This window comes from Fukomys damarensis, unplaced genomic scaffold (genome assembly GCF_012274545.1).
Source record: "Fukomys damarensis isolate Sample0158 unplaced genomic scaffold, DMR_v1.0_HiC HiC_scaffold_3, whole genome shotgun sequence".
Taxonomy (NCBI): Eukaryota; Metazoa; Chordata; class Mammalia; order Rodentia; family Bathyergidae; genus Fukomys; species Fukomys damarensis.
Genome location: NW_022900915.1, coordinates 9,458,551 through 9,475,511, shown reverse-complemented (window position 1 = coordinate 9,475,511; position 16,961 = coordinate 9,458,551). Strand labels below are relative to the sequence as shown.

General features: G+C 44.3%; 1 protein-coding gene and 1 long non-coding RNA gene across 5 annotated transcripts in view; one reads left to right on the top strand and one right to left on the bottom strand.

Moving 5' to 3' along the window:
• The window catches only part of Adrb2 (adrenoceptor beta 2), a 31,525-nt gene extending 30,466 nt beyond the window's left edge, over window positions 1–1,059 (top strand). Inside the window, exon 3 of one of the 2 annotated variants that reach the window (XM_010627107.3) lies at window positions 746–1,059. In XM_010627107.3, the coding sequence (XP_010625409.1) occupies window positions 746–854 (109 nt within the window). In that variant the 3' untranslated portion in view covers window positions 855–1,059. The remainder of the gene's footprint in view (window positions 1–745) is intronic. The other variant, XM_033766733.1, reaches the window with a different exon arrangement.
• Window positions 1,060–16,059: 15,000 nt separating this feature from the next.
• LOC104864258 overlaps window positions 16,060–16,961 on the bottom strand; it is a 56,678-nt gene continuing 55,776 nt past the window's right edge. For all 3 annotated transcript variants that reach the window (XR_004518323.1, XR_002025453.2, XR_002025454.2), the window contains one exon: window positions 16,060–16,275. This is a non-coding gene — a long non-coding RNA (uncharacterized LOC104864258). The remainder of the gene's footprint in view (window positions 16,276–16,961) is intronic.

Genomic DNA, 16,961 nt, shown 5'->3' with positions numbered 1-16,961 from the left:
TGGTTTTCAGAGGGCAAATGCATCGATGACTACTAGTCTACCATAGTCTTTGAAGGGCAACAGATATGACTGAATCCCAACTTTGTGGCTGTGTGACCTTGGAAAAGTCCCAAATCTCTCTCATCCTCCTAGTCCGCCTGTCTAAATCAGAAATAATACATCCCTTAAAGGGAATCCATAAGGCTAACAGCTGTGATAAGTATAAAATATGTAAGATAGTCCTTGGCTCCTAGTTCCCCTGGAGAAATGTTTGTGCTGTTTTTCTCCCGCACCCACATCCCACACATTTTTAAACCTAGAAAGGTCTTCATAAGTCTTCCGTGAGATGCCTCGCTGACGAGTCAGAGAATCAAGGAGGGCAACTGCTTTGCTTAGCAAACCACAGGCTGTTGGCAGGAACACCACCTTATTTCAGAAAAATTTGTCACCAGGCCATGGCATCCTTTCCACAGACCAACATACAAGCCAAGCTGTGGGAACTCAGTGCGTTTGCACCAGGGTGATGTGTCACCGTCCTTATCCATGCACGGTTTTGACAGGCATTTTGCAGCAGCCTGGACTTCAGCATTGTGCTGGCCCTGCAGAAGGTCGCTTTCACCTTTCTGGCACAGAGGACGGAAACATTTAAAGCTATGGATTGTGTCTCTGCATCCTCTTCCCTTCACACCAGCTAATGTGTTTTTCATTTCTCTTGGCTGGCTCAATTTCCCACATGTTCTCCAAGCTCTTCCTCTCTCCTCCCCAGGGCTTCCCACAACAAACCTGCGTGTTTGGCGTCCTCACAGGAGGGGCTGCTGACATACATACCGAATGTGCCTCTGGCTGTGTTTATCAGCCCAGCCCAGCTCCTGTAGCGGAAGATGGCTGCAACAGAGAGGCTGGGCTGTTCAGGTGGCCCAGACCTGCATGAAATCCATCCTGCCTGAGAGGTCAGAACATCCACATCTGCCATCAGTCCACTTCAAACCTTCTGATCAACTCATCAAAGACTTTTGCCTTTCCACCTCGCTTTCCTTACCTTTGAAAATATCAATAAGCATGACAGTGCACACCTGGAGTCCCAGTTACTTGGGAGGCTGAAGCAGGAACATTGCTAGTTCAAGGCCAACCTGGCCAACCTCATGAGTTTCTATCTCAAAATACAATTTTAAAAGGACAAGCGGTATGGGTCAGTGGTAGAGTGCTCGCCTAGCATCTATGAAACGTTGTGTTTTATCTTCAGTCACATACCCTCACCAAAACAAAAAAACCTGAAAGTATCAACAGCAGAAGTTCCTTTATTTTATAGGCAACACCACATTTTACAATAGTCCCTTTATCTGTAGCTTCCTGTTTAATCCAATTGCATCTTGGAAAGTACAAGATATACCTCAACAGCTGCACTGCAGAGCTGGAAATAAAGTGCAGGTCTGCTCTTGCCCAAAGTGGGCAGCACTTTTCTCCCTGCCCTTAGCTGCTGCCTCGTTTAATCAAAGGAGCTGGAATGTCGGCACAAGTCTGTGGTTCTACATCATTGCTATACAGCCTGCTTCATTTCCTTTATCTCATTTTCCTTCACTCCAGTTTGGTTCTTTTTGCTCTACATGTAGCTTTACTCTCTGAGAGCACTGGGGGTAGCTGAGCACTCACAGTGTGCGAACAGAGGATCAGAAACAGTATGGAATAGAGGGTTATGAGCAATAAATTTGACTCTTTAAAATCCTGTTTTGCATAGAAAAGGCCTGGCAGGGCCGGGGATTTCGCTCAGTGGTTCCACCACCTGCCTTGCAAGTGCAAGTTCCGAAGTTCGATCCCTGGAAAGAAAGAAAGAAAGAAAGAAAGAAAGAAAGAAAGAAAGAAAGAAAGAAAGAAAGAAAGAAAGAAAGAAAGAAAGAAAGAAAGAAAGAAAGAAAGAAAGAAAGAAAGAAAGAAAGAAAGAAAGAAAGAAAGGAAGGAAGGAAGGAAGGAAGGAAGGAAGGAAGGAAGGAAGGAAGGAAGGAAGGAAAGGGCATGGCTAATTTTTCCTAGTCTTTTCTAGTTTTTCCCCCTTTATCGCTGACTTGCAAACTGCTATCAAGTGCTTCTTTTGAGAATAGGATGTACTCAACACTAGTTTTTCTTTCTTTCTGTTTTTTTTTTCTGGTAAAAGAGTCAGGCAAAACATAAAGTGCTCCATTTGATCAATCAACTCCACATCCAGGTGAATGTAAATCATGGCAAGAACTTGCCAGTGCCATTTAGCTGCTGTTTAGCAAGGTCAAGGGGAGGCCTGAGACCCAGATAGCGTTCCAGGACAGGTAATTGCCTACCATATCTTGAGTATCTGCACCCTGCGCTTCACTTTTCCCACCAGTGAAGGCCTTTTCTGTCTCTCCAGTTTTAATTAACTTCTTTCTAAACACAAACCATACCTGCATCCCAGTGTTCAGGCTTTTTCTGATTAAAATTTCTTCCTTCTCTGTGATGCTTAGTAGGTTCCACTGGTGAATAATAAATGCTTCTATTGTAAGGACTATTTCGGAATCATTTTTAATTCACTAATGCAGTGGCCATCAAACAATAACAACAACAATGATAATAATAATAATAATAATAGCAGTTTTCATTTAGCAGAATGCTTACTTTGCAAGAGATCATTCAAGCAATATCTTTTATAACCTTACATCAGCCCACTGAGGCAAGAAGTAGTACAATTTCCGTTTAAGTAACTTCCAAGAGTCAAATGGAAGTAAGAGAAGGAGCTAGAATTTCCAACACAGCTTTGTCAGATCCTCTAATTCCCAAGCTGGTACCCTCAGGTTCTACGACATTCTGCCTAGTTTCGTGGCTGAAAGAACATGGAATCGTGAGGGAATTCCAATCCAAGTGTCCTGAGAGTCAGCACTATTTGAAAGAAAGAACACTTTCAGGGTCTTTCACCGCTCTCACATTTCACTGACAATGACGTTAAAGCCGAAGAGGCGAAAGTGTCAACCTGGACAGTTGGTGACACTGCACAGCACCCAGCTTCATGCCATTTCCCGGCTGCCTCTTGGCTTCTCATTTTCCTACCATTTCGGTAGGGCAGAAATTGTTTAGTATTGCAAAGCTTGATCGGGACACAAAGCTATGCCATGCTTCGCGATCACACTGCATAGGACACCAGGGACACCCAGATTCCCTGAAGCTCTACTTTCCTGAAAAGTTGTGCGTAGACCAAATGCTGGTTTCCCCTTTCCGGTAAGTCAGCCTCCTGTGGGTGAGTCAGCTTGGCTCCCGGCTGGAAGCCCAGGCTGTAGCATTGTCTTTGTGCCACTTGTCAGTGGATTGCTTGTGTATGGACTACCGGATTTACAATGACAAGTTGATCGAGACGCATCACTGGTTACTGTTTAACCTGCTGTGATGATTTTCACTGGATAATTCTTTGTTTTGGGGCTTATTTTGTGCAAAGGAAGATACTTACAGTAGCAGCCTTGCCGGCTTCCACTCACTAGGCGCCAGTAGCACCACCTTTCCCCTAGTGTGACAACTAAAAATGTTTCTAGACAATGCAGGATGTCCACTGGGGGCAAAAGTACCTCTGGTTGATTTAGCCTTTGGCCTCACGTCACCTTGAGTTCTTTGGGGTGGGGTAGGGTCCTAATTGCTAAAGAGAATATAGAATCTCTATCCTAAAGATGCTCTGACCTGAGAATTTGAAATATTTTTGTAGCTTTTATTTACTGTATGCTTACGATCAATGTGCCCAACATTTCTCACAAGCGCCATGGGGGAGGGTAGCTACTTCTGTCTCCATAATATTAGTCAGGGGATGAACACTACTGTGCCCATTTTTCCCACACAAATACAGACATGGCCATCTTTTCCAAAATTGTAGAACAAATTAAGTTTGTGAATTGAGACAACACTGTATATCTAAATATATCAGATCAGCCCACACAATCCGCAAACGTGGAAAAGCACTATCACAACTGCCTGCTGGTTGATGAGCCAGGAAAGTCAATAGTATAGCTCATTCTAAGAACCTGGAAGCCTCTGGTCCAGGCAGGCAAAGGATTTAGAGTCTATGGAAGGCAACTGGTTCAGGTCTCAGAGTGCAAAGGCAAAGAAAATAGTCCGATATCCGAGGATGGAGGCAAGAAACATACCTACTCTGGAAAGAGCCAGATGTCCCACGTTCTTTAACTTTCCTGATCCAACCCAGCCCGCAGCCCATTGGACGGCACTGCCCACATGGAGGACAGGTCCTTCCTCCTCAGTTTGCCGATTCCCTGGTAACATGCTCATAGACATATTTCACCAGTTCTCTGGGCATCCCTCAATCCAAGCAAGCTTACTTCCCAAATTACTCTCGGTACCAATGCTCCACATCAGTGGCAGACAGGTAAAGAAGTGTCCTATTTATTATTCAGGAGAGGGCCAGGCCTCCAATGGGTAGGAAAGAGGATCCCTCACAGACAGGAGGGCAGTCTGCTTCACCAATTCACACTTCATTTTCTCATCTGTAACAAAGTGTAATAGCTAATGTTATGTGCTGACTTCACTATGCCATAGGTTGACCAGATAGCTGGTCAGATACTATTCTGGATGTGTCTGTGAGTATATCTTTTGAAGGGATTAACACTTGAGTTGGTAGGCAAAATAAAGCAAATTGGCCTCCTAAATGTGAGGCTTATACAAAGAGTCCCTCATCCATGAAGTGTCAGGAGAGAATGTCAAGACCAAGTCTTGTTTTGTTTTTGTTTTTGTGGTACTGGGGATAAAACTCAGGCCCTTGTGCTTTCAAGGCAGGCAGCAGAACCACTGAGCCAAATTCCCAGAACCAAGTTTTGCTTATAATCTCTACATCAGTGTTTCTCAACCTGAGTTTCATGCTAAGTATGGGTCGTATCGTACTCTCTCAGGTACATGAGGCGGAAATAAAGCCTGAGAATCACTACTCTATGTGCTGCCTCTCACTGGTTGGTTATCCCAGAATCACTGAACATCAAGGTTAGAGGAGACCAGCAGGATAAGATAATCCAATGGGATGTTGATCTGATGACTATATACATAAATGAGCAGTAAAACTATAACAAATTCTCTTATGGAATGGTGCAGCTTCCTGGGAAATACACGTGGGGTCAGGAGAGGTTTGGTCAGGGAATGGATGAGTCAGGGTCACATGGATAGAAAAATTAGAAGGCATTTAGAGCACAAAGAAACTTAGGGTGATGGGAAAGGGCAATCTGACCCTGACTGGCTAACTCTAGCTCTGTACAGTGAGTTCTTACGATTGTTGGAAATGCACTACACAAAGAGACAGTGAAGGGGACTTGGAAATCCTGCATGGGTGGGGATGAGGATGAGGAGCAGTGATTGTCATAAAATCTCAGAACCTGACCCAATCCCATCTCATTTAATAGTGGAGGGAATAAAGTCAAACAAGTTATTTGTTCAAGGACACACAACTAGGAGATTGCACAGTCTAAATGAGAACTGAAACTCTCTGCCTCTGTAACAGTAGTTTTCTCGGGTGCCATTCATCTCTCTATGTTCCATCTACTCACCTTTCATCCCAAAAGGAGTCCCTTAGTCCTTGGAGTTTCAAAGTTCTTGGTCCAATATGTCATTCTCCTCCCCCACCACCACCGCCACCACCAACTGGAAGAGTGGTGAAAATGCTGTCCTGTGTCCATGTGTTCCCTGAGCCCTGGAGCTGCTACACAAGAAACGAGAATCCATGCTGGAGCTCATGAACTGGAGCAGCAGCCAGCAACACAAAAATAACTCATGACCCATAGAGACAGAAATCACAAGATGGTAGTCTACAAACCAGATCTAATCTACAGGCACATTTTGTTTGGCCACACCGTATGTTCAAATGTTTTTGAAATGCATTGCTGCTATTTGGAAATTAGAAAATTTCATATTTTAAAAAATCAACCTGCATCCCTGTATGATAATTCCTTGGAGCCTCTGCCTTCTGCCCACTTGCATTTGTATTCCTGGCCCTGAGGTACCAGGTAGCATTAGCGGCTCTGAGCACTGCAAACATAGTATGGACATTTGGACACTTGTCCTGCCCTGCTCTTCCCCATAACAGGCCTTCAAAGACCTGCAAAGAGGGACCTTGGAATGACCCTCAAGCCTTTCTTTTGCAGGCCAACCAACATGAGGTTCTTTAGCTGTTAATCCCTCAGTATGGGCTCCTGTCATCCTTTTTCAGGAAACAGTTCCCTGTGCGCATGACCCCCTAAAATGGGGTCAGAATCAAGCATGGTCCTCTCCAGGTGGGCTGACCCATGTGGAGGATTTAAAGATAGCCTTTATATTTTTACAGCATTACTTTCCACTTGGCAGCCAGACAAACAAGAACAATGTCAACCCAAATTGAAAGAAGCCTCATAGCACACAAACTTGATTTTGGCTAAACATAATAAACTTCCAGAGGAGAACATCAAATCATTTCCTGAGTCTATACACAAGCAGATCTCCAACAATGTGAGAGGAATGACAAGCATCTTGAAAAACTCATCTCTGTTTAGAAGTGGCAAGAACAGCCTAAAGGAAATACTTGTATAAGTCCTTGTAAAATGACAGCAATGTAACTGGCCAGGTGAAGTTATTGCTAGTTCTCCCTGCTTCCAGAAGGGAAACAGATGGGCTCTTTTTAAAAAAATCTCTGGTTAAAAGCACACATGTAGAATGCAAGATGACCAATGGTACATTGAAAACACGTTGATAAGCAAGGACAGTCCCCATCTGCCTCAGGTTACTGGGAATTCCCAGGCCACTTACCACACTGGGCCTCTGTTCCTTTATTGTGCAATGTGATTATTGAGTCAATTTTTTAAATTTCACTACATAGGAAGAAATGCAAACATCAGTCTTTCACGCACAGCTTTTTCTACAGATCTGCTGAACTATTGATTATTTATTTACTTAATACTACTTTTAAAAATAACTTCAATCTTACTCATAATATCTTAGTTTAACCTCATCCCAAGAAGACACATTTCCAAGGTCAAGTATATGGTGCATTAATTATAATTTAAATATATATTAAAATAAATCTTCAGGAACTGAAATTACAAACAATACTTGTCCATGTGCTATCTAAAAAACCTTACTTGTATTTACCTCTTTAGGATTACCAAATTTTGGGTGCACAGGTGGACATCAGAAGGCTCTGAAATAACCTGAAGCTGTATTCCAAGTTATGTGTGTATTCTTCTGATTGATATTATATTTTCTATGAAAGACCTATCCTCCCCATAAAAAGCTGAGAATCATTACTTCCAGTGAGATCTCTAAGGACCTATCAGTCAGATCTTTCTTAGGAAGGAACTTGGCAAAAAGACCGCATCTTTTAAATAGCCTACCGAGGTGCTTTTCAACCATTATTCCTTCTCTGGATGGCTATGTATGTACCATTCCACTACATGGTAGAGTGAGATTGAAGAGGGATTCTCTTGGATAGAGCCTGGGGATCCAAAAGGGCACAGTCTAATCTTGGCTCCTTGGAACTCCACTGCCTAATGTTGGCTTCTTTACTGTCATACAGGCTAGTCTTGTATGTATTGGAAGAACAGTCTCCTAGGATCAGGAGCAAGGTCTAAAATATTTGGCAAAAGCCCCCAGCACCTGATTCACACAGCACAGCTGAAGCAGATCCATTCTGAGGGCACAGAAGTTCAGCTCCACAGAATTGCTGCAGAGAGAGCAGCAAGAATTACAAATATTCTCCATCTCTCCAGCACTATTTTGCCTGGCAGAATTCCCTGCTCCTTCTCTGCTTTCCCATTTTGCAGTTTGCTGAATTTCTGTATGTCCAGCCTGAATTATTGTTAATAATGGATTTCATTGTCTTGCTATAAGAAAAGACACACAACATTCCCTGGCCCTAGATGTAATGCAAGCAGATTATATATATATATATATGTATGTATGTATGTATGTATATATTATAGGTACTGATGGATTTTCCTTACATTCATACAATGTGTGATGATCAGATCATGGTAAATGGCATATCCATCGCCTTAATCTTTTATCATTGCATTATGTTTTGAACATGCAAAATCCTTTCTAGCTATCATATAGCAGTGTTACTCTTGCCCTGCAGTTACTGCTCAGAGAGCTTCCCAAGTGGGTGGGCAGAGTTATTCATCCTAAAGTCCAGTTCAGAGAAGTGTTCAAAGAGTATCTGGTGAATCTGCAATGAAAGTAAAAGGAATAAATGACACTTTGGGTCATTTATGTGATCCATTTACCAGGACAAAAAAAAAAAAGGTAACCAAGGAAAGCTTCAGAGTACAGGTGACATTGAATGAAGTCTTGGTGTCAGGCATAATTTTACAGCATAGAAGGCTATGCGATTCTGTGACGAAACACAGACTCCAGAGGCTGACATCTGTTTGGGTTTGAGTTCTGACACTCCCGTGTGCGAGGCTTATGTCTGTGGGCATTCCCAAACTCCTCTAAGACTGAGAGTCTTCACCAGGGAAATCCAGGTAATGGTAAAACCTACCTCGAGGGCTGTGTTAATACCGCTGATGAGTATGAAATGAGCAAAATCATATAAAGCCTTTTGCACAGAGCCTTTGTGGATGTTGCTCCTGTTTGCCATTGGTTCCACCATCACTGAGAGAAGTGAGGAGGACACTCCATGGGAAGGGTCTTGAGGGAGTAGAGCACCAGGAAGGAACCAGTTTGCTTATGATATCCACAGAACAGTCAACTCACCTGAGCTACTTATTCTCAGCTAAAGTTTGCAATTGTGCTAGCGGACTTCAGTGTCTGCATTGCTAAAAAAAAAAGAATCACCCATCCTCCTCCTCAGCAAACTTGATGTTGATTAGCTGCTGCCTGGTGCTGCTCAATACTGTGACTCTGTGTCTCCTCCTCCTCCAACAGTGAGGGTGCTTGGCTCCAGGACAGATCCTCCCGTGTGCAGCTCTAGGGAGCCCCCGCATCTGCAGGCCTTGGAAGCCAATCTTTCTCCTGGCTGCATCTCCCTTGGAGAGAGCTAGACAGGAAGGTCCAGCAGCTGCGGTGTCAATCAATAGCAAAGAAGGAGACAGGAAGCGGGAGGAGCCACACATTTGCCAGAAGCGATCGTTGAACTTTTGCTCCTAGGTGGAGCACACTAGGCCCAAACCTCTCTGGAGTAGGCATCCCCACCCACCAACACCCACACAGTGTCATGGGTCCTAGTGGGCCTTTTCAGTTCTCATGTGTTTATTGTCACAATCTATGAGTCAGAATCTGTTGTTCTATATTTTCTTCGCTCTGTTTGTCACTACCTGATATTGTACTTGGCAATAAGTGTGGTTTCTCTTGTGCTAAGACAGTGTTTGTGACCCGGTAAGCACTTAGTATTTTCCCAAAGTTGGAAAAAAATGCATGAATGAGCATCCACACTGCTTGGCACTGCTCCATGAATAGTTGTCAAACAGTGAGAGTTTGCTTCTCTAGAGCAGAAATGAAGGTGTTGTGGGAGAGGGAGGGTTTTGTTCAAGAAGGTTTCCTTCTTAGAGGTGATGTTTGAGCGGGACCTTAAAAGATTCAGTGAAATCCCACTAGAAAGGCTGAGCAACGGGGCATTTCAAATGTAAAGGAGAAATATGAAGACATGGGAAAATTCAGAGCATTAAGAAATTGAGAATGTAGTTCTGATTGGCTGGAGAGCTGGAAATATAGAGTAATTCCAGGAAGCTTTGCCTGGAGAAGCTTCCTAATGTTTTAGAGGGCCTCAGAGGCTGGGCCACAGAGCAGAGGCAGCCTCCATCCAGTAGTAGATGTTAGGAGGAGAGTAACATGATCTGACCTGACGAGTACTTAAAAAATAAGATAGCAATGATGAGAGGTGAGAGGAAAACAGAGCACAAAGTTCTGAAGACAGAAGCATGGAGATAGCACAGTACACACAGAATTCAGAGTATCGTTGGGTATGGATTACAAACCTTAAGTAGGGAACAGGAGAATGAGAGATGTGGTCCAAGAATCCACATGGGTGATTTTAAGGAGGGATAGTGGCACTGCCACAGACACAGAGAAGTCAGGGTCTGGGGAAGGGGAACTGCGTAAAGCCTAATCTAGTCAGGTGTCCCACTTGGTGAATTCTTATGAACAAAGTGTCACCGATAGCTCAAAACAGACACTGGAATTCCAAATGTAGACAAGGGTTGGAGCATTTGAGAGTCACAGTTGTGAACATCCCCTCATAGAAGGAGCGCCCCTAGGTATTAGAGTTAGGAAGATTTCTAGAGTTGGTGTCTTGGTCTCTTTATCATTGCAGAAACACAAAACCCAACACCTGCAATTTAAAGGAGAGGTTTATAATGGATCACAATCGCAGTACATGGTTGCCTGGCTCTAACACACAAAACAAAAGTGACATAACACAGGGCACCGCAGAGAAAAGGCTGTTGACGGCATGGTGGCCCGGAAGCACAGATTGAAGAGAAGCACAGAGTTTGAAGAGTCGCTCCCTGAGAGATCAGTCTCTTTGGAGCAGGCCCTATCTCCTAATAGCAAGTCAGAAATCATACCCTCATGGTCCAGGTCTCTTCCAAAAGTCCTGCCTATGAGTGCATGAGGCCTTCTCTATTGAACCATAACAATTGAGTAAATCTGGCTTTAATCTCGTCTGTGTTTCATATGTGTGTAACCTGGGGCAACTCCCTTAACTCATACAAGCCTCTTGCTTTGCTATCTGTAAAATGGAAATGATAATATACTTATCTCAGAGGGCTTTAATGAGAATGAGGTAACACATATAACACATATGAAGTCATGCTTTCTATTAGTAGGGGAAAACTCCATATACATATTCAAGTATTTTGTTATTTTTATTTAAGAGATGTTGCAAACATAAATGCCTACAGTGACCACCTGGAAAGAGAAATGTGTCAGCCAGTTCTCCATCTAAAAGTAACCGTGGCTAATTATCTCCAGCAAATTACACTTTGCCACAATTTGCAATTTTTCAAGAGAAACTAGAAAACTAAACTTTTTAGCAATGAAATCCCTGCTTTAAACTGTTAAGTCTAAATTTAAATCACAAAATAATAACATGGCACCCAACAGTACATGGGCCAAGCAAAACATGTCTGAGGGCCGGTGGAGCCTGTCTGTGTGATCTGACTAAGGACGGGCCTCCGGTGACAAGGTGATCCCGGGTGCCCTCTGGAAGACAGCTGCCACTCTATCTGAAACATTGGGCCCAGTTTCCCCACTGGTAAAGCATCAGACTCGCAGGGAGTGATGATCTGCTGCTCTCCAGCCTGTGGTGCTAAGATCGCTATGTGGTGTCTGAGGACGTGGATTTCTGGTTTGGTTGGTGTAGGGGGAACGAAGCTAGAGGGCCAGAGTTGAATGAGCTGGTTAGGAGGCCGGGCCTGGATACTGGGCTGCAACAGGGAGAAGCCTGTAGGTTTTTAACCAGCTGTGGAAAAAAGACAAGCCAGAGAGGTGGCAGGGGTGGATGCAGAAATAGAGAAGATGGAGAGACCTAACTAGTTAAAACTCTTCACTAAGGACTGCCACAGAACAGAAGTGACTGTGTGTGTTTGGGGTGGCGTAGGGGGACCAAGCCTCAGTGTGTACCTGCTTCACCTCAAGTCTCCTCCTATGAACAGACATTTTAAGTCCCTTTCCTCATAGCAGCTAGAGATCTGTTTCCAAAATCCACTGGTCACCCCACCCCACTGACCCCAGAACCCTTCTTCCAGAGCTAGAATATAAAGCCAGACCTCTCGATTCTACAGTCAACAGAGAGAGGCAGAGAATTTTTGAGGTAAGCCTGAATGCAATCAGAGCCACTGGAGGCTCAAACTGTCCTGCCCAGGGATGGATGGGAAAACTAGGGCCTGTGTTACAAAGATAGGAAGACCAATGTGTGCTCACTAGAACCAAAGAAGACTTCTGCTATCCCAGTCCATTGAGGTAAGGGTGCTGGGAAGATAGGATCGTCTTTCAGCAATAAGCTTGCCTAGCTGAAGGTGAAAATTTGACTTTGCAAGGAAATCTGGCTTTGAAACCATGATTACTCTTTATTTCTACATAGATGTGACCTATGGCTCTGTGACCCATGACATTTTAGATAAAAAGATATTAGAAATAAGACTCCTTTTTTAGTAACATTACTCTTTCTTTAAAATGACATCACGCACTAACCCTATGTATAAAATATCTTGTGTAAATACCGAATAGTTTCTCTGGTGTGAATAATCTGCAATAATACAGAAGATCCTAATAAGATTACTGATATTGAGAAATGGGAAGAAAGGAGCTAAAGGTGTAGGGAAGGTGGAATGGGTAGAGGAAGGGTAATAAGGGAAAAGAAAAAAAGTGAGATAATGAAAAGATGGAAATAAGGTGTTTGTAGATGGGGAGGGGAAGAGGGGGTGAAGGGAGGGCAGGGACAAGGGGAAAAAATGAGAACCAAGACCTGTCATGTAAAGGTACAAGATCCCAATGATGAATGTAACTGTACCATGTCCCTAAAATGTACCAATAAACAATCAAAAAGCTGAAAAAAAAGAACATATGATTTCCAGCTTTAAAAAAATAAAAATAAAAAATGAAATATCTTGTGTAAATGAGCAATAAACACATTTTTTAGTCAATGTGAATCTTTATTCTTGGTGGTGAAGACGTCACTATTTTCTAAATTTTAAAAGTACCAAACAGGAAACATTGGGATTCTTTGGAGCTTACTGTGAAAATCGCCAATGCTTCTCTTCTCTAGGCTCTTGGAATTTTGAGTGATAACTTACAACTTCACCACTGGCAAAGTGAGATAAAAACGGCAGTGGCATCACTGTGTGTCATAGCATTTTACTGATTAAACTTGAGTAGGAGGTAACTTACATGAGGTGTAATCAAAATAAATGGTGAATGCTGCTGTTGAGTGTCATCCAGTAGAAAAGAAGCCTTGAAAAAACATTATGGTGTGTCCTCACTCACCTTACTCACCAGGTCTGGCATGGTGCAACATCGAGCTCTTCCTCAAAGTCAAAATGACCATGAAAGGTAAACATTTTGAATTGATTCAGGACACTATAGCAACCATGATACAGCACGACTAAAGACACTCAAGAAAGGAGACTTCTAGAACAGTTTCAAAACACAGTGGTGGGGGATGTTCTGAAAAGGATTGATGGCAACATGTACTAAATTTACCGGAATAAATTTTTTCCACTGTGAATGTTCCCTGTAGCTTTCGATCACACCTTGTATGTTGGAAAGAAAGAGCAGTGCAGGAAACATCCGGGCCTTGTGTTTGGGCTCCAGAGTCTTCTGAGTCAGCACTCACTGAGTGGCTGTGGAGAAGGCTCTGCTTGTCTGTGGACCCAGATTCTCCACTTGTGGGTGTCACTTCACTGGAACTCTAGGATCTGACTGCCACTCAATGTGTTGCCCCAGAATGCTACTCCACCACAGAAATAGACAGGCCCACCAAGCTTGCTGCACGTAGATCCAGCCCCTCTACACACCCAGATTTACTGATCACTGCTAAGCTCTCTGGGGTGATTTCATACAAAGCAATGAATGTGAGCTGTCAGAAGGTTTTCAGAGGTTACATGAAGTGCTGAAGAATAACAGCGAGGCCCCAGTTACAAGGAAGGCTTAGATTCTGGTCCCAACTGTATCGGTTAATGGTTGTATGATTGTTGCTACTTATTCCTTTCTCTCCTGGCTGGACAATGGGAGCAGCTCGGCAGCCCTCTCCGAGGCTGCCAGCTCCTCGGTGTTATAAGCAGAGTGGAGAAGCCATCAGCACCTAGACTGGGATGCAGATTCCTTCTCTTCTACTAATAAACAAAGTCACAATATATACCTGTTTCTTCACTGGGGATAATGATTAAGTCAGATAATATTTGTGAAATGCTTTAGTTAGAGCTGTACTTGGGATATAGCAAACACCAGAAAGAAAAAATGGTGAAGCCAAGTGTAAAGAAATTTCAGAGGAAATTGTGGCAGGTACAGCTGGAGAATGGGTAGCTCTATGACAGGCTGGTAAAAGCCCAGCCCTGGAGGGCAGCCTCCACTGTCACCCCACTGGGATGCACTTCCTGGTGACCTTTCTCTTCCCTGGCTGTAGGCTCTCCAGCTGTACAAGAAGGGTGTTGTACTCTACAATCAGACATAATATTCTCAAGGTGTATGGTATATTCCCACAAGTAGAAGTGTATTTTGAGAATTCGCAGAGACATAAGGAAGGTAATAAACCACCACCAAACCCCACGGAGGTCTGAATATCGCTCAGTCACTGGAATGATTTTCATTCACTGTAGCGACTTGATTAGCTCCTATGTCCATCAACACTAGGCAGTTGCTGCTGCCACCTATGATTTTATGCCCTGTTCTATGCTGTAACCCTACCTTCCTGATCTCCAGGAGAAAAAGCTTGATTGTCTCAGGCAGCCACCAGACAAAGCACAGTGCTGCTGTTGAACAGCGAGCTCACATCCAGGGGCTCTGGCTAGGGCACAGCTTTGGGTCTAGCCTTCGTTCAGCATTGCCTCACCTGTAGCCCGGATGCCAAAGTTAGCCGATGGCAAGCGTGCCAGCCCATGTGTCAGGAACCTCCCAAGAAGGCCCACAATGGAGGTGTGGAAAGAAACAGAATGGTCAAAGACAGAGGCTCCCTGAGTCTGAGGGACAGAAGCTGCAATTGGAACAGTCTGCTATGGTAGGTGATGGTAGCCACGGAGAGTGAATCTACAGGCACCGGGTTTTCAGCCCAGCTCCACCATTCCCTAGCTGTGTGACCTTGGATAAGTTTTTCAGTCTTTCTGAAGTTGATTTTCTCAGTCTTTCAGTAAGAATGACTCTAACAGCAATGTCTTACAAAGGGGGCCTGTGAGAGTTAAGTGAAATACCAAGGGTAAAGCCTTTAGCACAGATCCTGGCATAGAGCAAAACATAATATTTAGTTTAAAAGAAAAAAAAAAGAAACCTACAGAGAGTTTCCCTTCTCAGAAAATGTCCTCAGAGAAGAACAGAACAACATTGCAAGAGGAAATCTAAATTCTGAGGTAATATGAGCTATTATTGTTATTCTCCAGGAATATAAAATATTCTTGGACTAAAGGTGGCACAATATGGTGGGCAAGAGGAGAAACAGCACTGGATCAGAGGGCACCGGGGTGTGGTCCCCGCCCCACCACTGCTGTCGCTCACTCTGTAGCTGCCTGGAGGAGGCGCTTTCTACCAATTCGCTTTCCTTTCCCGTGGCTACCAGGAGCAATGAGCCAGACAGAAGGCTCAACTCTAAGGCTGCAGTATCCTGCGTGGATCAAGAATGGCGAAAGAAAAGGAAACAAACATTTAGTCAACTAACCCCGGACTCAAGAAGGGCTTTTGTTTGTTTGTTTGCCTGCTTTTGCTTTTTGAGATAAATTGCCCCTGAAAGGGAGCTTTTGGCTGAAATAACACTCAGACTTGCTGAAACAAGAATGTTCAATCAAGATCCAAGAATGGTGTTCGGTGATGTGGAAGAGGCAGCCAGCTGGAAACAGGGCTCAGCTGGCCTGGGTGATCTGTGTTAAAAGCCAGACGCCACCCCGTTTCAGGGATTTCCGTTCTGACAAGCAGAAGTGTCTTCCCCCACGCAGTTTCAGGGCAGTCATTGTCGCTTTTATCCATATCAATTCCAGTATGGCCTCCTGGGGCCTCTACTCCTAAACCTGGCCACCTCATGGCTGTATCTGCCCTGGATAATGGCTGCTTCTTCATCCGCTGAGGACTGAAGCCCCCTTTGCTTTCCTGTTAACCTCACTCCCCAGAGGGAACGTCAGCTTCCCCACAGCAGAGTCCATTTCCTTCATTCGCTGTTGAGTCCCCAGCTCTGAAAACACAGCCATGGACACAGGAGGTTCTCCAGAAATATTTGTCAATAAAAAGAAAGAGCAACAGGAGAAGAAGGAGGAGAAGTGTCACCATATAGTTCTCCTTTCACCTAGTTAACGAAACCTGGAGTTAAAGAATGAATTCCCAAATTCAGACCTCAGCCTACTGATGAGGAAAGGAAACGGAGAGCAGGCATTCCGCCCTATTCCTGCAAATGTCCCCCTGGGTGGTGTCCCCACCCCTCCACGCCTCACCTCCCCGTGCAGGACCAGCATAAACACCGCCGAGGCAGGGGACCAGCTAGGCTAAGGGGGGCATTCATGTCTTCAGCAGCCTGGCTCACTCTGAATGGTCTCCCCCTTAGACTTGGAAGGGGCTTTGAAGGCCTGACATTAAGGAACTGTCCTAAAATTTCCTCTCTTCTGCATCCAGGAGGCCCGTAACTTTCAGGAACTGTTGATTGTCCAGGGACTATAAACAAAAGAACAAAGGCAAAATCAACTCTTTGGAAGGGGCAGAATCTCAGACCCAACTGAACCTAAACCTCACTTGGAATTTAAACACCCAGAGTACCACACAGGAGAAGGCATGCTGTTGCAAACCTCAGAGAGAGGTCCTGAGAAGCCAAGGGAATTCTCTCCTAGTTCTCAGCCCCTGTTCTGGAGAACTGCCTAGCAGGGGGTCGTGCCTGTAGAGCTTGGGCTCTTGAGAAGCAATCCTTGGCTGCAGGTTGTGCCTCTGATCCCTCTGAAGTCAGAAGGGAGACGAGACAAGCCATCTGCTAGTCATTTAAATAAGGAGTCTTTTCTGGGAGCATTGTGAATCGAGTATCGGGGGCCTCTAGGGCTGCCTGACATGGCCTGTTCCTTCCTCTCTGCGGAGCTGTTTCTCCTTCCACAGAGAAAGAGATCCAGGCTGCATTTGAGCTGCTTTTCTTCTGTCAGCAGCCTCCAAAGCCTTCATGTACTTTTTTATCGTATTCTCTGCACACTCCCCACACCTCATCCTGAGCCTCCTTTTCTATTGGGAGATAAACTATTTCCAGCTGAATGTGGAATTGCAGCCCCTGAATATAGCACATCTTAAAGCCTCGGTCATAGACACTCTCATGGTGCCTGGACTAGAGTCTGTTTCCTCCCCTCCCCTCCCCTCCCCTA